General features: G+C 36.6%; 1 protein-coding gene across 1 annotated transcript in view; it reads right to left on the minus strand.

Moving 5' to 3' along the window:
* SYNE1 (spectrin repeat containing nuclear envelope protein 1) overlaps positions 1 to 23,198 on the minus strand; it is a 408,382-nt gene that overhangs the window by 327,871 nt on the left and 57,313 nt on the right. Inside the window, exons 14-20 of the mRNA XM_052645623.1 lie at positions 13,721 to 13,833; positions 12,993 to 13,161; positions 6,457 to 6,553; positions 5,557 to 5,759; positions 3,417 to 3,581; positions 2,799 to 2,951; positions 1,616 to 1,759 (exon numbers count right to left, since the gene is read on the minus strand). Coding sequence (XP_052501583.1) covers positions 1,616 to 1,759; positions 2,799 to 2,951; positions 3,417 to 3,581; positions 5,557 to 5,759; positions 6,457 to 6,553; positions 12,993 to 13,161; positions 13,721 to 13,833 — 1,044 coding nt within the window. The remainder of the gene's footprint in view (positions 1 to 1,615; positions 1,760 to 2,798; positions 2,952 to 3,416; positions 3,582 to 5,556; positions 5,760 to 6,456; positions 6,554 to 12,992; positions 13,162 to 13,720; positions 13,834 to 23,198) is intronic.

Raw genomic sequence — 23,198 nt, forward strand, 5'->3', positions numbered from 1 at the left:
ACCAAGTTTTTGCTTTGTCATATTTGTTGGAATCCAGGAACTCAGACAATCTTGCAAGAACTTCCTGTCCCCCTCATTTTATTTAGAGTTGCTCCCAAAGTATTATGGGTTGACCAAAACATCCATTTGCATTTTCCCTAAGGTGGTATGAGAAAAACCCAAATGGACTTTTTGGTCAACCCAATGCTTTTGGAAACCAAGGAAAGGAAATTAAGTATCTGTTAGTAGATCATTTATTTTTTTCTTTACCTTGTAATTATTCTCATGCTCTTGGATATACCAAATGAAGGAGAAACTCATAGAAAGCAAGCCACTGTCCTGTTGCCACAGGGCTCTGTTAAAATTACTGAACAAAATAAAGATAATCTGCTGACATGCGTAATAATTGGTATGCTTTCTAAATCTTCTCAGGACACAAAAGGAATCTTACCAAGATGCTACAACTAACACAGCAGTTAAGAAAGTGTGATGACTTACTTGTGTCTAAAGGAGCAATTTGCTTTCTCAGAATTGCCCTAAATCACTAAGCTCAACCTAGGCTGAGATGTGCCAGCTCAAGACACAGCTCTAAAGGCTGCTTGAAGGTTATCCAGTCGATAATGTTGACTCCAAATTGTACCAAATCCTTATAAATCATCTTGGATATTTGAAAGGATTTAAAATTAGCATTCTCATATATACCAGTTTGACAAAATTTTATCTTCTTTCCATGGCCTTGATTCTTCCTATTTCTACCTGTCTCATTTATTCCTTTTTTAAATTGAATTCTCCACAGTATGAGACCAATATTCTCATATTGGTCTTTCTCTTTCTAAGTTTCCTTTCCTAATTAACAGGATTTTCTGTTTTATTTCCCTTTGTTTTCCAATTCTTCATTACAAAGTTTTCTCTTCACTTACATAATCACTCCTTTTTTTTTTTAAGGAAAAAACCAGGTATTAATTACCCAGTTAAATGGACTTTGAGAACAATATCATCTTTATAAAATGCAACTTAAGATAGATAAAACATCCTAATGAAACTTCCAAAGCTGTTAAGGAAAACCCCTCAACAGAATAGAAATGACTTATGGGTCATTTCATATTCTTTGAGTTTCCTGCACAGAAGTGGCATCAATGTATGTATCCCAAGTCCAAAGTGAGCTCTGTGAGATGAAGAGGGAAGAATTTCACTACTCTGTGGTTGTGCAAGTGAAAAAAATGGTGTAATAAAGAGCATGTAAGTATGTCTAATATCAATACACCCCAATACAAGAGTATGCTGGAATTCCTTCTCACTTAAGTATATGATGTCTTCCTCCTCCTCTTCTTCTCCCCTTGCTTCCCATTTCATCGCTTCTAGCTGGTCCTCGGTTGTTCCAGAGGAGGCTTACCTTCCTATTAAAATACACGTACTAGTGCTTCTAATGAAAGAGGCAAGGCTTTAGTTATCATCTCCATAGTTTCATTTTTTAAAGCTCATGACCAAGTTACTAGATGAAGCATCCCAATAAGAAATAAACACAGGATCTGCTAACAGGTGAATGAGTTGCCTGCAGTGACAGAATAGTAGTAAGATAAGCTGAAAGTGATGTTGGTCCTGAATGGAGTTTCATGCTTTAAAAATATTTTCCCACCTTGGTTAGTTGCTCTTTGAGCCCAGACATGGTTGCAAACATTTCATTAGCTTCTTCTGGAGAGATCTCTTTGGTAATGAGGTGCGCTGTCTTTGTTATCATCTTATACTGAGCATCCATCACAGGTACCCTCTGTTCAATATCCTACATGAATCATTGAAACAGCTATGTTAACACATGTTACATTTACTCTTAATTGCAAGAGTTCACAAATGGATACAAATCAGTATGTACTGAATAAAACTCTATACTTGTAATAATCTTTTGGAGAGTCCAATGATTACTTTCCTTCATTACTAATATATGATATATTGATGTAAGAAAATAAATTAAGAAAATAAATAGAAATAAATATAAAAAAATAAATAAAATGAATAGAATTTAACAAATCAATTTCCTTAAATATCACCATAAATCCTTAGGTTAACATAAAGATAAGCAGAAGTAATCTTTACACTTTCAAAATACATATTAATGTAATCTGTAAACATTATATCAGGTAAATGCATGTTAACAATTTGGGGCAATTCTGATTTTAAAAATGAAACAACTTACTTCTTTAAAATAAGTAACACATTGTCATTGTAAAATTTTATAAATTAGAGATAACAATGAAAATTTAATACAGTCTTCTCACACCAGAGCCAACACCCTTACCACCACAAAGCTCTGCTAAAATTACTTAAGCAAAATTAATATTTTTCCTGTGTGTATTTACACCTATTTTTTATTTTTACAAAAAAGGATGATGCTTTGTTTTGCTTTTCTTACTTAATGATGTATTGGAAAAGTCTTTCCGTATCATTAAATATTCTTTCACTGCTTCATTTTTGAGAGCTGCAGGGTATTCAAAATATATAAATAGCACAATTCATTTAGTAAATCCTTTATTGTTGGAGGCATTTGTTTAGAGGTATCTCCAGACATCTGTTTTCCCCTAGTACTTTATAATTCGGTTGTAGAAAATGAAAATTTCTATTAAAAAACTATTTTGAAGTTACCCTATGGTCAATCTTAAAAAATTTAGATAGCTTTTTTATGAGAGGCAGAAATCATGATATGCATACATGTCACAGTGATGTCAAGGAGACACAGAAACAGTTCTTGTAATGACCTAAGTAACTTCACTTTCTTTACACAACAGAATAGGTTTTTCACTTTGTGTTCCAGAAAACCAGCTCACCTCCAAGTCTTGAATTAATAACTTGACATTAATAAAAGAGACTTCTAAGGGCTCTGAAAGTTTCCTGTGGGCTTCAGTTGCAAAATCAGACAAGACAGTAACACAATCGTTGTATTCTTTCTTCATTCTGTCCAACTCATCAGCTCGAGCATACTGTTCAGAAAAGGGAGTGGGGCAATACAGAAAACCATTCAGCCAAGACTCAGGAAGCTTGTTTAACTTCCATTTCTACATACTATCTGGAATTGTTAGGTGGTAGGAAAGATTCTGATTCCTGATTCTTATTTTAGATATACTTGAAGCTAGTCAAATTACTGTGAAAAGAAGAAAGGAGATAGCATAGAAGCGATGAATTACAATTTAAAGCACGAATCATTCCATGTAAGTAAGCTCCATCTGTCAACATAATCCTTAATCAAACTATACATTTCTGTTATGTTCCTCCATTACTAATTGGAAAGAATAAAGGACCAAATAGAAACATAACAGTTCTAAACACATCTGTACTCTGCCTTTATAAGCCCATACTATAACGATAAAGAGTCTCTAAACAGTCTGTTTATCACAACATTTATGACACACCCATGTTCTAGGCATAAACATATTTGAAAAACATACTTGCTTGACTTCCATAAACAACTCCCTCCATCGCCCATTTAGCAATAGTAATTGCTGTTTGAGATCACGGGAAACCATCTCATCACATGTTTCGATTAAAAAATTGCCAGCATCATTCATGGCAGTGTGCTGCTGTATCCAATGAGGCAAATTTCGGAAAAAATCCTAAACAAGAAACAATGCATACTATTGTAAATCATAAATCAAACGTTAATAAATGATATGAAAGTAACCAGACCAGGAGAAATACCTTGGTTCTAAAATTTGTGCAAATTCTAAGCTGAATTTTAACTTTTTGTCAAAATGGAAATTTTTAATAAAAAAGTTAAAAAATGTGAACTAGAAATTGTGCCTTTTCACACATTTTGCTGAAAACAAAACAAAACATGATGACCATATTCTGTTATTCCTATTTTACAGATGAAAAAGCTGAATTTCCGTGAATGTAATGGATTTGTTCCTCTATTCTTCAGGCTAGTAAATACCAGTGCCAGAGTCATATAGAAGGCATAATATTTTTAGGGAATATATAGCTTTAGGGAATATATATATCTTTTTCAAGAAACACTTTACTGATTACTTTTGATATTAAAATCAAATTTTAAAATCTGAATATAGTACATGAAGATAATTAACAATCATGAAGATAACTCTTCAAGGAAAATTTTAAAAAAGTAATTATCTGGGTCAAGAATACATAGTACAATGACATCCTTCCTTATTTAAGGTTACACATTTGATGATGGAGCAGCTTCCACTGGATTTCAAATTGTGTGCATGAGCACACACACACATATACACTATGGTAAAAACCAAGAACACCATTATTCAGAATCGATTTCACAAGTCGTGTGTGGGAGGACTTCCTACATAAACCGGTGAGAACACTTCTGTTTCTGGTGGTTATATCCCCTTGGATGAAATTAACACATATGACATCTGCTAGGGCACTGCCAGTCTAATCAGAAAAGCCAAAATCTGTGTGGGTTACAGTGCTCAGGTACATGAAAGTACTTAATCTACATGAAATATAGAATGGGAAACATATAAAAATTATACAACTGCTTGTATAACATAATAATCAAAGAACCAATCTTGAATGGCAAGCAGTAATTCTAATATAAGTGCTATACCTCTTAATGGGGATCTGGCATTTTAATGTTTTACATAAAAGTTGTTTTTCCATGAGAAAATACCAGATTCCCATTGAGAAGTATATATATAGAAATCAGTCCATTTCATGTGATATTTTAAAGTTAAGTGATATTAAAGACAGGGATTCTTGCACACACCTGTAACTGGAGGAAAGAAAAGCACTCCTACCCAGAAAACCTTGATTGACAGTTGATAAAATCCAAAAACAAACTTCCAGAGAGACAAACATGTGGTGACCCATCTGTTGAATCTGTATAATGCCATCACACAGATTTTGGACTACATTAGCCAAAATTGTTTTAAATGATCAGCATTCAGTCGCTCAGTCGTACTGGACTCCTTCCGACCCCATGGACTGTAGCCCACCAGGCTCCTCTGTCCATGGAATTTTGTAGGAAAGAATACTGGAGTGGATTGCCATTTCTTTCTCTAGAGGATCTTCCTGACCCAGGGATCGAACCCATGTCTCCTGTGTCTCCTGCGTTAGCATGTGGATTCCTGGGAAGCCCAAAGTTGTTTTCATCCTCCCCCCCTTTTTTTTAGCTTTTATTTTTATTTTTTAATTTAAATTTATTTATTTTAACTGGAGGGTAATTACTTTACAATATTGTATTGGTTTTGCCGTACATCAACATGAATCTGCCATCCTCTCTTAAATTAGGAAATCCACAGAGGCTGTGCTCTTTTAAGTCACAAACCTTATTGTGTGTATTAGCGCCCTCTGCTGCCCACTGGGTTTGGATGCTCCTCCATCAGTTATGGCTCTGAATGCAAAAGTCCAACGCTGTCTTAATGTTAAGCTTTAAAAGCAGAACATTTCTTGGTCTAAAGTAATTTACTAACCTGAAAGTGCAGCGTTTAAGGCGAAGTCAGGATTTGTGTGACATGTATGCAAACACATAACACTCCCTAGGGAAGTTTGCTGTGAAAGTCACCTATTTCCAAATTCGCCTGTGCTTGTTTCCTGTTTAAGTAGCAGTCTTACCTTTTTGGCATGTTCTGACTGATTTAGCATTTTCTCAGCATCCTCAAGCCAAGCCTGAAGACTAGTCACGGTATTGCCGTATCGGTCCCAGTTAGCGATGACTTCCTCCAGCATGCTCCGCACGCTCCTGACTTCCACGGAGAGGTTCCTCCACTGGGTAGTGGTTTCATTCATGAATTTCATCACATTCTCAGCTTCTTCCACTGAAACAGATAAGTTATATATATTTTAAATCCACAACACCTTTTTTCTAGGGTCTACTGGAGGGCATTCATGATTCTTCTTAGGATTTTAAATTTAACAGATGTAACGGTTAGAATCACATTCAGCTAATGTTGGGGATAGTTATATCTTATTCATAGGTATTTATAAAGATTAAAGACAATGAATATTTAAAATTTCTGATAAATGGTATATTAATAATGGCATATATTTTGTTTGCATTTTATATGCATTCAGATGGACACATATAGTACAATCATAAATGCTATAGTTCATTTTCAGCAAATATGAGAAATATATCTGCAAAATGAAACAAACATTTTACAATTGTGTCTTTCCACGAACTTAAGTTTTCCTTTATTTCATTATAATATTCAGGTTAGTCCAATTTTGCCTTTAACCATTGGAATTTAAAATAGGTTTGACCATTACAATTTAGAAAGAGAAAACTTATTTTCCTTTCTTTTAGAAAATCACACACACACACACACACACACACACACACACAGGATAGGCATAACACAAAGTCAAGGGAACTGAATCCAATATGGCTTTTCAGGCCAATGGCATGGTCACACAAAGATTCTGCAGAGAAAAACTGATTGAATCATACAGAAACATGTGGGTTCTAAATTTTACTGTATTCAATACTACAACAAATTCTGTCTTGTGTTTTACCTGAACCATCAGCTTTGACATACATCTCAGCTGTCTGTTTCAAGATCTGGTATGTCACTTCATATTGTTCAAAGAACTTGCTATTTTCTATAAAAGACTAGAAAAAAGAGGGAATGGTTAGATGATAACTAATATAGGCTTATGCAGACATGCCAAAGTCAGTCTTCAGCAGTGCAGGTATGTGGCTATGTTATTCAAATTTACCAACCTCACTTTTCTTAAAAACATCGACTTAATTCAACTGCCATAAACAACCTGATTATTTCTGAGAATATAACTTTATTCCCCACTTTTGCTTCTAATTCACCCCTGGATTGAGAAAATATTACACTTCTTCTCCACCCAAGGGTTTGTTTTTAGAAGAGACAGAAGCTTCTCCAGAGTATGTGGGGCTAACATTTAGAAAGCACTAAATTTGGAACAACATTTGAAAGTGTCCCACTGGGTCTTAGCTGTGGGATTCTGTTGCTCTTTGAACAATAATTCTGGTGGATGATGATTCTGGGGGTATTTCAGAGTATAAATAACTGGCACAAGGCACTTTCTTAAAAAGTAAATACAAAAATATTTCCAAGTAGAAAATTGCTAAATAATCATACATTCTATCCATGTTATACATGTTCTCATATTTCTATTAATCCTTCTCCAGGGGATCTTCCCGACCCAGGGATCAAACCCAGGTCTCCTGCATTGCAGGCAGACGCTTTTCGACCTCTGAGCCACCAGGGAAGCCTCAGCAGAAAAATTAAAGATAAGATACATCTATATCTAATATGGTGGTGGTTTAGTTGCTAAGTCATGTTCAACTCTTGCAACCCTGTGGACTCTGGCCTTCTAGGCTCCTCTGTCCATGGGATTCTCCAGGCAAGAATCCTGGAGTGGACTGCCATTTCCTTCTTTGGGGATCTTCCCAACCCAGGGACTGAACCCACGTCTCTTGCGTTGTAGGAGCATTTTACTGCTGAGCTACCGGGGAGCCCCTATATCTAATATGTCTGTATGCAATTTACATATGCATTAGAGTTACTATAAGCAAATGGAGACGAATGGAGGACACACAGGTGATTTTCATTATTGCTAACTCCAGGAAATATGAAATAATTCCTGTTTCAAAAATTATTCCTACTTTTCTAAAAGTAGAAAATTAAAGCAATTATAGATAACAACATATTACCAAAGGCTTCTTAATTCCTTTTAATAGTGTAATTAGTTCCTATGATTTAAACTCAGTAAAATACTTTGTGTCACTACTATAAAATATAAAATTAGTCTTCAAAAACTAGCTGAAGTTCTGAATAGGATGCTGATGAATGCTTAATGTGGAGATGCAAAATGCTTGTGTGCAGATGCAAAACTATTCATACAATAATTTCATAGGAGTCCCTAGATTTTATTAATAGAAATTTATAGCATTTCATGACTATATTTAAAAAGTTACATATAATACATTTCATACCATTTTACGTTTGCATTTACTACATAGTAACTATTCTTCATGGATATATTGAATAAAGCTGTGAATTATCTGGAATGAGGGATTCCTTGATGAATACCTTACCCAATAAGTGAAATAGGCTTTCTTATTTTTGTTGAGAATTGGTTAGCTCATTATTTAGCCTTATGTCCTATTCCCTTAACCTTTGCCTGCTTCCCAAATGGAGAAAGAGTAATTTAATGGAATTTAAACTTTGAATAACTTCACAAATAAGTAGGTCCTGATTTCATCAAACATGGATGATTACAGCTAATTTTCAAGACCTTGTAAGAAACTGAAGAAACAAATAAATATATTCAGCAAAGTTTTTAAAAATAGGGTCCATTTAGTTTGGACACAATTTCAAGGAGCTAATGGGAAAACAATTGCTCAAAGTGTCAAATAAATGGAAAACAGTGCCTACATCAGACATTAAAACACACACATGCTTTTGCTAGAGTGATTTACAAATTCATTATAAATGAACAAGAGAGAAAAGTTATTTCCAGTTTAATTTTTGGTATGGGTGGGGAGAAGAATGTTTTAAGAATATTACAAATGTAGAAATTCATTAAAGTACTTTTGAGTTTTCCTATAAGGACAAAGACATCACTTTGTTGACAAAGGGCATATGGTCAAAGCTATAGTCTTTCCAGTAGTCATGTACGGATGTGAGAATTTGACCATAAAGAAGGCTGAGCAGTGACAAATTAATGCTTTCAAAGACTCTTGAGAATCCCTTGGACAGCAAGGAGATCACACTAGTCAATCCTAAAGGAAATCAGCCTTGAATATTCACTGGAAGGACTGATGCTGAAGTTGAAGCTCCAACACTTCGACCACCTGATGTGAAGAGTCAATTCAATGGGAAAAAACCCTGATGCTGGGAAAGACTGAAGGCAGGAGGAGAAGGGGGCAGCAGAGGATGAGATGGTTAGACAGCGTCAACGACTCAATGGACATGAGTTTGAGCAAGCTTCAGGAGACAGTGAAGAACAGAGAAGCCTGGCATGCTGCAGTCCATGGGGTTGAAAAGAGTTGGACATGACTTAGCTACTGAACAACTATGAGTTAAACTAAATAATAAATTTTTGAGGAAGAAGCCTTATTTGTTATTTTAGTTTTAAAATTGTTTCATTTACGTCTGCCCTTTCTTTCTGAGTCCTGAGTAACTCCACTTAGCAACATGAATTATTTTGTCTATTACAATCACTTCAGCAGGAGGACTGCTAACTCCCTTTTTCGCCGTAAGCCATCTAGACAAAGTCTTTCAGAAGAATGCCAAATTAAGCACAAATGTGTGTTTAAAATACCAGTGATGGGATTAGTTTATTTATTTTTTTTGAATACAGCTTACATTTGGAAATCAAGTTCAACAAATAAGCTGTGTTGGTCAAGGGACTTCTAAAGTTGATGGCACTTCAAGAAAAGGAAGCTATTTCTTTATGCTGCAAAATTCAAAGAATTGGAAGGGAGTAAATTTCTACTTTGAAAAGAGAAATATAATAACTACAAAGCTCATCAATTTCACTCAAAGAGAGCTAAACCAGGCAATTTAAGGTTTTAAAAAATCAACTGAGATGTGAGAAGTACTTTCATTAGAACTGCCTATTGACTTTAATAAAATCATTACAAATATTAGACTAAATGTTCATATTACATATGCTGCACTCACTTTATCTACACTTCCAGGAGCTTTTCTTCTATGTGAAAGAATGAAATACTGTCTCGTTACTTCCACTATAAAATTGGAGCGTGTGTTAAATAACACAGTTATGTCATGAACAGTTCTGACATCAAGAACCAAACCAATCATCTTACTTACATTACAGTATGTAATCTCTTACCAGGATCCTGTGGCCTAATTTAATCAACAAACATTCGTGAAGTATTAACATTTTCTAAGAATTCCTTGAGCACTTAGGGGCTGTGTACCTAAGTGCCTCTCAAAAGAGGCACTTTTTAAAGGAGGAAACACATTCTTTAGTTTCCCAACTCTTAAAAAAAGTATCTTTTTTTCTTGCAGATAAATAGAATAGAATTGAGAATTCAGATGAAGGAAAAGATAATTATGGAACTCTTATATCCCAAATATTACTTTGGTTATTTGATGATATAGCAGCATATGGCTCATTACAATAATGTTTTTTTAGAAACCAAGTAAAGGATTATATTTAAGAAACTGATTTTATGTTTTTTTTTAAAATCTTCATGCACTTTGAAACAGTCTCTTCTGAGGAGAATGATATTCTCGAAAACTCCAGAAGAATGAGAGAAGCTCTGTGGCGTGTGAGATAGAAGGAAAAATAATGAAGTGTCAGTCTTTGTTCCTTAGAAGAATTCTTATTATTAAAATTTTGGAAAAGATTATGTCTTCTAGACATTAAGTTATGTATAAGGTCACATAGGTAGTGAGGAGCTGAGTCCTGATCCAACACATTCCTATGTCACTGGTGGCCACACAGAATAATCTATAGTGTCCCAATAATCTCCCCAAGAATCCAACCACACCCTGCCCCAATACCATGCTGCCTATAATAACATAAGAGTAACTAACAGGCTGCAGCATGGAAATGTAAAATATTGTCCATTATGGACCAACATTAAATGGAGCTGATGCTTATGTGAATGACATTCTTTAGTTCACTGAGCTACAGAATATCATTTCAATTATTTGGACTTTTCAGTTAAAAAAAATTTTTTTTTTCCCCAGCCAATTTTGTTAGAGAGTAAAGTTCAGTGCATGCCAAGTCACTTCAGTCATGTCTGACTCTAAGGACTATAGTCAACCAGGCTCCTCTGTCTGTGGGATTCTCCAGGCAAGAATACCAGAGTGGGTTGCCATGCCTTCCTCCAGGGGATCTTCCTGACTCAGGGCTTGAACCTCTTATGTCTCTTGTATTGGCAGGTGCATTCTTTACCACCAGTGTCACTTGGGAATTCTCATAAAATTCATAAACACAAAGGCTTTTGATGCAGAAAGATGTGGATTCAAATCCAGATTCCACTTCTTATTAACTATGCCACTTGGAACATGTGACTTGAACATTCAAAAGTCCCATTTCATCAATGAAACAATGTGAAAACACCCAGCCCATAGGGTCGTGATTGAGATGGAAGATGACCCACGTAAAACACTTGGCACATGGAAAACATCCAACATCCTCTAATTATTAAAACTGCTGCTGCTGCTGCTAAGTCGCTTCAGTCATGTCCGACTCTGCGACCCCATAGACGGCAGCCCACCAGGCTCCCCCGTCCCTGGGAATCTCCAGGCAAGAACACTGGAGTGGGTTGCCATTTCCTTCTCCAATGCATGAAAGTGAAAAGTGAAAGTGAAGTCGCTCAGTCGTGTCCGACTCTTAGCAACCCCATGGACTGGAGCCTACCAGGCTCCTCCGTCCATGGGATTTTCCAGGCAAGAGTACTGGAGTGGGGTGCCATTAAAACTACTGACCTATAAATATCTTAAACCTCTTTTGGAATAGAAGTTTAGGTGATAAATATATATCTTTCATCAGGGAACAAGAATATCAGGAAATATTCATTAAAGCCCACTATATTTATAGAGTTATTAGCAATCTTACAAATAATTTTGCAAGTCACATTACAAAACAGTTTACAATTACCAGCTCAATGAATGTCTATTTATGAAGTAGGTATAAAATACTGATTTCTTATTATTAATAATAATTCTTTAGCTACATATGCTTCATGTGAGAAGTTAAAAGAGAATTATTAACATCTTTGTGTTGGAACATTATCCTGGTGAAACAGTCTCATTAAGCATTTCAATCTAATTGGCTGTCCTTAAATAGCGAGAACAAAGACGGATCCTGAATAATTACCTACTGAGCTCAGAGTGTATGATTTGACATGACTAAGCCAGACAATATACATGCATATCTGTATTTAATATTTGTTGGACTAATGTAAATGCTCAAAGTTAAAAAGAAAATCAGATTTCTCATTACTTTCCAAAATCATTCAAAATGAATAAGGGAACAACATATTGTCACATATTTCACATTTTTGGACAAATGTTTCCCAGAAAATTATAGTAAATCTAGAGAAATATTTTTATTGCAAACTTGTTAAATTTTTTAAAATGCATGTTATTCTTTTAGCATGTAGAAAATAACATTAAAATGTAGCAAAATATATTATGGTTCTGGGATACTTCAGTAAAAATCTGATTCAATAAATATTCAGTCATGTTGGTAACAGAACCACTGAAACTAGTCAGGTTAGAAACGGGGTTATATTTTAAATGAATTAATTTATCAGTTAGAACTTCTAAATAAATACAAATGAAACAAAGGACTGAGATGTTCTATTAATTTTGTGAGCATATCTGTGTTGCTAATTAATTGAGGAGCATGTTTAAGAGAAATAAACTACTTTTAATAATTATAATTCTCTGATTACATGTAAATGGAAACTGTAGGTCCTACAGTAGGACTTACTTCCCTCATTAATGCAGGGCTACTAGTCTATGTACATATAGGATTATGTATACTGATAGCCCAAGTAGAAAATACTCTTCAAAAATTAAGTTCTTACAGGTTCACAGACAAAATTTTCCTTTTCTTAGGTGCACACAGGAAGCAATGAATCTCACAGCATGGCCATAAACAAGGCATGCTTGAACTAATCTAAAAAAAAGAAATTAGTTCCCACTGAACAATTGAGAATTGTCCTAAACTACTCATGATTGGATTTTAGAAAGCTTAACATAATGTCTAAGTATTTTAAGTCAGCTTCAGTAGTGAGCTCACAATCAGTTGTATGCAATACAAAAACTTTCTTTTTTTAAGCAAGAAAGCTCATCAAAATTGGTTCAATATGATTAATGCTGCAAAACATTTTATACTCCAAAGAATACAGGTGTATATTTCAGATTGCTGTGAAAAGCTCACAGATTTACATTAAACCCATTTTACACACTGGTAACTTAAGGTTTAAATTCAACATAAAAGTAACACTGTCCAATAAACTGGAAGGTATTAAGTACTAAACCCAGGGGACCTCTGACGTCTGTCAGAGCTGCAGGGAGACTTACGATGTAGTTTTGCAGAAGTAGCTCCACTGAATCTCTCCCCCCATACTTGATGATCCAAGACTTCAGCTTTGACTCTGCAAGAACCAGCAGTGAGAGCAGACGGTACTTTAATTCCAGAAATTCCATTTTCATTAAGTGTAGCTCTGATGTGGAGGAAACAAAATGAAACCTAGAAACAAAACACCGAGAATTTACAGAATGTAACTAATAGTAACAGAACGGGGTTTACTTAACCTGTTACACGTCAATATTAAATAAAATGCAGCTACAAGGTCTTCTAAACTCTGGCTGATCAATCACTCTCAGGAAAGCTGGTTCAGTTTCTAGCTCTGGGTTTAAAGGCAAATCATGATTGATTGAAGTCTTTGATTTAGTTCTTTCTCCTGCCAAGATCGCTCGCTCTCATCTGTTTCTTTTAGAAGCTGTTTTTGCAATATTACATAATGTTCCTCACAGTACTGAATAAAAATACAGCCTCTGAAGAAACCATTTCTGTGATTTTTTTCAGGCTGTGGGTACATGCTGGTTTACTCTTTTCAACTAATCATGTATTAGAACATTGGCATTCTCAGCACATGCTATGGGAACCCAGGTTTTATGTACCAAATGCAAGCATCTACGTAAAAAAAAAAAAAAAAAAAAAATTAACTCAGAAAGAAACGACATGGAAAAAAAGCATCCACCGAGCCTTTTAACTACACTTCATTCAAAATCAGACATTCTCTTACCTCTCAGCCATGTCCTCTAATTGATCAGGTGGCACTGGGATCCCGTTCACAGACCTGGTTCGGTAGATTTCATGGAATGCTCTTTTGTGGGCATCTGTGTTTTGAAGCAGATCCTAAGATACAATTTTTTAAAAAAATAAAAAATGAGGAAACATGTTCACAGGAAGCTAAGAAGCATAATTTTCAGCCTGCACGGATGAGTCAATGTATTCAACAATTTGATCGTGCTGCCACAGCCGAACGCGGCTTGGTGCCGAGCACAGGCTTTTACCTTGTACAGGAGCCTGGGTGCTTGTCCATAAGGCCCTGTGCTAGAGCCGTAGCTAATAACTATGGCATCTTTTAAACACACATGACACTTGCACAGCAATGCATTCAGACATTTTAAAGGCACATGGTCCAAAGGAAGATGTAGTTGGTGCTATAAACGATAAATGTTAGCATTTTTCTCTTTCTCTGATTTTGAATCTGTTGGTTTTCCAAAGCTTAAAACTAGGTACAACTAGTTTAACCCTTTAAAGGTAAAACTAAAAATATTAAATTCTCTATTTTATTCTGAGTGTGTGCAGGCTACCCTAAAGTCATGCTTGCTTGCCATCTTAAAGTAAATCAATTACATTACAACACATTATGAAAACACTCTTATGGTTAGAAGATTTCAAACAAGCACAGGGAATGTCCCATTGATATCACAGTGGGAAGAGTAAATATGATGTTTATAAAGATTCTGTCTAGATAGTACAGAACTCCAAAAACTTTTAATAATTTATTTAGATAGATTTGTTTTCTGAGTTTTTCTTTGTTAGAAGACATATTTATATGAAGATTTACATGTCCTTCACAGTTGCTAGCTAATTTCTCACATAAAAGCAAAGAAGGAGAGAGGTGAAAGCAGATTCATGCCATATTTTCTAGAGCTTAGGTGGTTTCTCAATAGCAGAGTAAATAGCCAACAGATTGTCACTCATTGAAAAATAAGATACATTAAGCTACCAGAATGAATTAGAAACATCAACACTTTAGGGGCTAAGACTCTGTACACCCAATGCAGGGGGCCTGGGTTCAATCCCTGGTCAGAGAACTAGATCCCACATGCCACAACTAAAGGTCCTGCATATCACACCAGAGGTCAAATATCCTACATGCTGTGACTAAGACCTGATGTGCTAAATTAAAAACATATATATATATATATATATATATATATATATATATATATATATGTATTTTAAAATTAACTAATAGTGTTTCACACTAAGATTTAGTAGATTAATCAAGGAAAATAAAAGCAAGAAAACAGCCTAAAACATAAGACACTTGATAGACAGGACAAATGAAGGCTTTCATATATAAATAAAGATGCTAAAGTCATATGTGTTTGTTAACATAAAGGATTAATTTTCTTTTAGTTCAGAGGATGTTATTTGTTACAGTGTAGAAAAAAATTCCAGCCCCAAACTATTTCTATCTTGATATGTACTTGCTATTATCACCTTCTGATGTGCTTTGAGTCTGTAGGTAATGGCACAGATATTCACAAGTTCCCTGTTCCCAGTGGGAGGGCACCACAGGCATCTCAGAGCTGATCACAGAGAAGGGCGGACCATCCTAGAGTAGCTATTGCCTTGAGTATTTCAATCACTTGTCTGCCTCCTTCTTAATCTGTAGACACCGTTCTATAGCTTATATCTTGACCGAAACTCCCCCAAATGACTTCAGGGCAAGCTTAGAGCCACCACCACTCTGACCTTTATTTGTTCTGTGTGACTACATGTTAATGTATGGGTGGGGGCCTGTGACTCTTATTGGAATTTCCAAATGTCCAGTCGTCTTCCGAGAAGCTTTCCCTGTTGTAGTTTTCTATATCTGTTAAGTCACTTCAGTCGTGTCCGACTCTATGTGACCCCATAGACGGCAGCCAAGGCTCGCCCGTCCCTGGGATTCTCCAGGCAAGAATACTGGAGTGGGCTGCCATTTCCTTCTCCAATGCATGAAAGTGAAAAGTCAAAGTGAAGTCACTCAGTTATCTAATGACTTGAAAAAATATCTTGACAAGAAATCAAAACAAACAAAAACATTTTTAAATGCGACAAAATACAGATGCTGTGATGCTGCTGGGTCCTCTGAAAGGCTGTCTCACTACAAAGCAACCAGATGCTGAGCACAGCGTATGACTTTAGTTCACTCGTGGGCTCACAGGAAGTAACTGAAACCTTTAAGTCTCCCATTTTCAAGAAAACATGACCCAAAACTGAATCACAAACCTATGAACAAAATCATTGAAAAAGCTGATTGTCCCGGACAAATATCAATACCATGCAAATCTTGGAACTTGAATAATGTGAGAAATATTGAAAGTGAGAACTCAACATTTAGCCGGAACCCTCAAAGAGAGCTGATGTGTCCCTGGTTGATAGCAAATGCAAACACAAAAGGAAGAATGCAAATATCGCCAAAGACAGGAGACACGCTACCATGAGTGAGAACCAGCAGAAACAATACATTCACAGTGTTAGACACATATAAGTAATTAATACTTGACAATAACAGTTTGCAAGTTAGAAGAGTAGGACCTGGTTAAAGTGTTCTTAGTTCCTTATATGGATTAAGAGGAGGTCAAGACATTGATTTTTCAATTTCATTAAGTATCTATGGTATAATTTCAAGGACAATCACATTACACAACTACAATTCATAACTTGAAGACAGTTTGAGGGAAAACATGGAATAAGAAAAATAGGCAAGCAAGTGAACAATGACAACAAAATCCCTCAATCAAACATTTTAAAGCAATTTTCCTCCAATTAAAAAAAAATTCCTTCAATTAACTTATAAACAGGAAGAATGCAGGGGAAAAAGAAAGAAAAAAAAGTAGGGCAAATAGAAACAAATGGTAGAAACAAATTCAGACATATCAGTAATTATAAATAAATATGAATGGAATATATATTTCCCTATCAAAAGGCAGAGATTGTCAGATTAGACAAACAGAATAGAACTATCTGTTTTTTAAAGGAGATATTCCTAAACATTAAGAACAAGGATAGGCTGAAATTAATACAATAGAAAACAACAAGCCAGCCTATATATAGAAAACTATAAAACACTGATGAAAGAAATCAAAGAGGAAACTAATAGATGGAGAAATACACCATGTTCATGGATCAGAAGAATCAATATAGTGAAAATGAGTATACTACACAAAGCAATCTACAGATTCAATGCAATCCCTATCAAGCTACCGGCAGTATTTTTCACAGAGCTAGAACAAGTAATTTCACAATTTGTATGCAAATACAAAAAAAACCTCGAATAGCCAAAGCAATCTTGAGGAAGAAGAATGGGACTGGAGGAATCAACCTGCCTGACTTCAGGCTCTACTACAAAGCCACAGTCATCAAGACAGTATGGTACAGGCACAAAGACAGAAATATAGATCAATGGAACAAAATAGAAAGCCCAGAGATAAATCCACACACCTATGGACACCTTATCTTCGACAAAGGAGGCAAGAATATACAATGGATTAAAGACAATCTCTTTAACAAGTGGTGCTGGGAAAACTGGTCAACCACTTGTAAAAGAATGAAACTAGAACACTTTCTAACACCATACACAAAAATAAACTCAAAATGGATTAAGGATCTAAACATAAGACCAGAAACTCTAAAACTCTTAGAGGAGAACATAGGCAAAACACTCTCCGACATAAATCACAGCAGGATCCTCTATGATCCACCTCCCAGAATACTGGAAATAAAAGTGAAAATAAACAAATGGGATCTAATTAAAATTAAAAGCTTCTGCACAACAAAGGAAACTATAAGCAAAGTGAAAAGACAGCCTTTGGAATGGGAGAAAATAATAGCAAATGAAGCAATGGACAAAACAACTAATCTCAAAAATATACAAGCAACTTATGCAGCTCAATTCCAGAAAAATAAATGACCCAATCAAACAATGGGCCAAAGAACTAAATAGACATTTCTCCAAAGAAGACATACGGATGGCTAACAAACACATGAAAAGATGCTCAACATCACTCATTATCAGAGAAATGCAAATCAAGACCACAATGAGGTACCGTTTCACACCAGTCAGAATGGCTGCAATCCAAAAGTCTACAAGCAATAAATGCTGGAGAGGGTGTGGAGAAAAGGGAACCCTCTTACACTGTTGCTGGGAATGCAAACTAGTACAGCCACTATGGAGAACAGTGTGGAGATTCCTTAAAAAACTGGAAATAGAACTGCCTTATGACCCAGCAATCCCACTGCTGGGCATACACACCGAGGAAACCAGAATTGAAAGAGACACGTGTACCCCAATGTTCATCGCAGCACTGTTTATAATAGCCAGGACATGGAAGCAACCTAGATGTCCATCAGCAGATTAATGGATAAGAAAGCTGTGGTACATATACACAATGGAGTATTACTCAGCCATGAATCAGTTCTAATGAGGTAGATGAAACTGGAGCTGATTTTACAGAGTGAATTAAACCAGAAAGAAAAACACTGATACAGTATACTAACACATATATATGGAATTTAGAAAGATGGTAATGATAACCCTGTATGCGAGACAGCAAAAGAGACACAGATGTATAGAACAGACTTTTGGACTCTGTGGGAGTGGGAGAGGGTGGGATGATTTAGGAGAATGGTATTGAAACATGTATACTATCATGTAAGAAATGAATCGCTAGTCTAAGTTCGATACAGGATACAAGATGCTTGGGGCTGGTGCACTGGGATGACCCAGAGAGATGATATGGGGAGGGTGGTGGGAGGGGGGTTCAGGATTGGGAACTCATATACACCCCTGGTGGATTCATGTCAATGTATGGCAAAACCAATACAGTATTGTAAAGTAAAAAAAACAAGCCAGGCAAATTCTAATATAAGAAGTCTCATATGTGTGCATCAATATCAGACAATATACTCCAGAACAGAAGTCTTTACAACTTATTAACTGCTTAATTAATTATTGTTTTCTTGGGCTCCAAAATCACTGTGGATGGTGACTGCAGCCATGAAATTAAAATATGCTTGGTACTTGGAAGAAAAGCTATGACAAACTTAGACAGCATATTAAAAAGCAGAGCTAACACTTTTGCTCTAAAATTAATTGTATATCCTGGAATTTTGTTCTAAAATTAATTGTATATCCTAACAAGTATCTGTTGAATGGAACTGAACTTCTTATAAATCTATTGAAAATTTGAGCATCCCACTCAGTTCAGTTCAGTTCAGTTGCTCAGTCATGTCTGACTCTTTGTAACCCCATGGACTGCAGCATGCCAGGCCTCCCTGTCTGTTACCAATTCCCAGAGTTTACTCAAATTCTTGTCCATTGAGTTGGTGATGCCATCCAACCATCTCATCCTCTGTCATCCCCTTCTCCTCCTGCCTTCAACCTTTCCCAGCATCAGGTCTTTTCAAGTGAGTCAGCTCTTCACATCAGGTGGCCAAAGCATTGGAATTTCAGCTTCAACATCAGTCCTTCCAATGAATATTCAGGACTGATTTCCTTTAAGATGGACTGGTTGAATCTCCTTGCAGTCCAAGGAACTCTCAAGTGTCTTCTCAAACACCACAGTTCAAAAGCATCAATTCTTCAGTGCTCAGCTATTTTTATAGTCCAACTCTCACATCCATACATGACTACTGGAAAAACCATAGCTTTGACCAGATGGACATTTGTTGGCAAAGTAATGTCTCTGCTTTTTAATAAGCTGTCTAGGTTGGTCATAATTTTTCTTCCAAGGAGCAAGCATCCTTTAATTTCATGGCTGTAGTCACTATCTGCAGTGATTCTGGAGCCCCAAAAATAAAGTCTGTCACTGTTTCCACTGTTTCCCCAGCTATTTGCCATGAAGTGATGGGACCAGATGCCATGATCTTTGTTTTCTGAATGTTGAGTTTTAAGTCAACTTTTCACTCTCCTCTTTCACTTTCATCAAGAGGCTCTTTAGTTCTTTGCTTTCTGCTATAAGGGCGGTGTCATCTGCATATCTGAGGTTATTGATATTTCTCCCGGCAATCTTCATTCCAGCTTGTGCTTCTTCCAGCCCAGTGTTTCTTATGATGTGCTCTGCATATAAGTTAAATAATCAGGGTGACAATATACAGCCTTGACATACTCCTTTCCTGATTTTGAACCAGTCTGTTGTTCCATGTCCAGTTCTAACTGTTGCTTCTTGACCTGCATACAGATTTCTCAAGAGGCAGGTCAGCTGGTCTGATATTTCCACCTCTTTCAGAATTTTCCAGTTTGTTGTGATCCACACAGTCAAAGGATTTGGCATAGTCAGTAAGCAGAAGTAGATGTTTTTCTGGAACTCTTTCACTTTTTCTATGATCCAATGGATGTTGGCTATTTGATCTTTGGTTCCTCTGCCTTTTCTAAAACCAGCTTGAACATCTGGAAGTTCACGGTTCACGTACTGTTGAAGCTTGGCTTGGAGAATTTTGAGCATGTCTTTGCTACCGTGCGAGATGAGTGCAATTGTGCAGTATTTTAAGATTCTTTGGCATTGCTTTTCTTTGGGATTGGAATGAAAAGTGACCTTTTCCAGGCCTGTGGCCAACTGCTGAGTTTTCCAAATTTGCTGGCATATTGAGTGCAGCACTTTCAGCATCATCTTTTAGGATTGGAAATAGCTCAACTGGAATTCCATCTCCACTAGCTTAGTTCATAGTGATGCTTCCTAAGGCCCACTTGACTTCGCATTCCAGCATGTCTGGCTCTAGGTGAGTCATCATACTATCGTGATTATCTGTGTCATGAAGATCTTTTTTGAATGGTTCTTCTGTGTATTCTTGCCACCTGTTCCTAATATCTTCTGCTTCTGTTAGGTCCATACCATTTCTGTCCTTTATGGTACCCATCTTTGCATGAAATGTTCCCTTGGTATCTCTAATTTTCTTGAAGAGATCTCTAGTCTTTCCCATTCTATTGCTTTCCTCTATTTCTTTGCATTGATCATTGAGGAAGGCTTTCTTATCTCTCCTTGCTAGTCTTTGGAACTCTGCATTCAAATGGGTGTATCTTTCTTTTTCTCCTTTGCCTTTCACTTTTCTTCTTTCATGGGGTTCCCTCATAGCTCAGTTGGTAAAGAATCTGCCTGCAATGCAAGAGACCCAGGTTTGATTCCTGGGTTGGGAAGATCCCCTGGAGGAGGAAATGGCAATCCACTCCAGTATTCTTGCCCGGAGAATCCCATGGACAGAGGAGCCTGGTGGGCTACAGTCCATGGGGTCGCAAGAGTCGGGCATGACTTAGTGACTAAACCAACTCCAACCCTTTCTTCTTTCATAGCTGTTTGTAAGGTCTCCTCAGACAACCATTTTGCCTTTTTGCATTTCTGTTTCATGGGGATGGTCTTGATCACTGCCTCCTGTACAATGTCATGAACCTTCACCCACAGATCTTCAGGCACTCTTGTCTATCATATCTAATCCCTTGAATCTATTTGTCCCTTCCACTGTATAGTTGTAATGGATTTGATTTAGATCATACTTGAATGGTCTAGTGGTTTTCCCTACTTTCTTCCATTTAAGTCTGAAGTTGGCAATAAGGGGTTCATGATCTGAGCCAACGTCAGCTCCTGGTCTTGTTTTTGCTGACTGTATAGAGTTTCTCCATCTTTGGCTGCAAAGAATATAATCAATCTGATTTTGGTGTTGACCATCTGGTGATGTCCATGTGTAGAGTCTTCTCGTATATTGTTGGAAGAGGGTATTTGCTATGACCAGTGCACTCTTTTGGCAAAACTCTGTTAGCCTTTGCCCTGCTTCATACTGTATTCCAAGGCCAAATTTGCCAATTACTCCAGGTATTTCTTGACTTCCTACTTTTGCATTCCAGTCCTCTATAATGAAAGGGACATCTTTTTTCGGTGTTAGTTCTAGAAGGTCTTGTAGGTCTTCACAGAACCATTCAACTTCAGCATCTTCAGCATTATTGGTCAGGGCATAGACTTGGATTACTGTGATATTGAATGGTTTGCCTTGGAAATGAACAGAGATCATTCCCACAGAAAAGCACCCCACTATTATTCTTTATATTGCTAATCTAGATACTGTTAAGTATCCCATCACTTCATAGAAAATAGATGGGGAAAAGTGGACACTGGACAGGTTTTAGTTTCTTTGGCTCCAAAATCACTGCAGACGGTGACCGCAGCCATGAAATTAAAAGATGTTTGCTTGTTGGAAGAAAAGCTGTGACAAACCTAAATACTGTATTAAAACAGAGATATCACTTTACTGACAAAGGTCCATATAGTCAAATCTATGGTTTTTTTCAGTACTCATGTGTGGATGTGAGAGCTGAACCATCAATAAGGCCAAGAACCAAAGAACTGATGCTTTCCATCTGTGTTGCTGGATAAGAATCTTGAGAGTCTCTTGGACTGCAAGGAGATCAAACTAGTCAGTCTTAAAGGACATCAATGCTGAATATTCATTGGAAGGACTGATGATGAAAGTGAAGAGCCAATACTTTGGCCACCTTAAAAGACCCTGATGCTAGGAAAGATAGAGGGCAAGAGGAGATGGGGCAACAGAGGATAAGATGGTTGGATGGCAACAGTGACTCAATGGACACGAGTCTGAGCAAACTCTGGGAGATAGTGAAGGACAGGGAAGCCTGCTGTGCTGCAGTTTCTGTGGGCACCGAGAGTCAGACATGACTTGGTGACTGAACAACAGCAACAATAACTATAAGCACTGAAGCTTACTTAATACTGGGTTCCCTCAGGGCTCAACTCTTGACTAATTTTCTGTCTATGCTTATTTATTTAATCTAAGTCTCCAAGCTTTTAACATCCCTTTATATACCAAGGACTCTGAATATTTGGCCCCCTCCTGTCTCTTATCTCCCGCTACCCATTCTGTATATTTGCTGGGGCCTGAAACAGTCTCATACTTACCTTCCCCCAGACAGAACTCCATCTTTCCTCCCAAATCTGCTTCACTGCCTTTCCATTTCAACTGATGGAAACTCCATTTTTCCAACTGCTTGGTTGAAAAATCATAGTGTCATTTATGACTCCCCTTCCTTCATAATCAATATCTAATGCTAAAAATTCTCTTTGTTCTGCCCTTGAAATATACTCAGAATCTATTTCTTACCATCTCTATATCTACGACCTTTGTTCAATCCACTCTACCTGGATCATTGAAATTGTTTCTCTGACTTTTCCCCTCTATGACCAGTCTAGCCATATCCTCACAGAGCACCAGAATGATGCTGTTAAAACAGTGATTCTGTCATGCCTCTGGTAAGAAAGTAGATGGGAAAAGATCTTTAAGATATAACAGAGAAAATTAAGGATGCTGAAAGTGCATTTAAGGAATGTGACAAAGCGCAAAAAAACAAAACTGGGGAAAAATGGAGGCTTAACTACAGGCACAAGAATATTTTGAATAATTTTATGTCAATAATTTTGAAAACTTAGTCAAAGGAACAA

The sequence above is a fragment of the Budorcas taxicolor genome, chromosome 9, assembly GCF_023091745.1.
Source record: "Budorcas taxicolor isolate Tak-1 chromosome 9, Takin1.1, whole genome shotgun sequence".
Classification (NCBI taxonomy): domain Eukaryota; kingdom Metazoa; phylum Chordata; class Mammalia; order Artiodactyla; family Bovidae; genus Budorcas; species Budorcas taxicolor.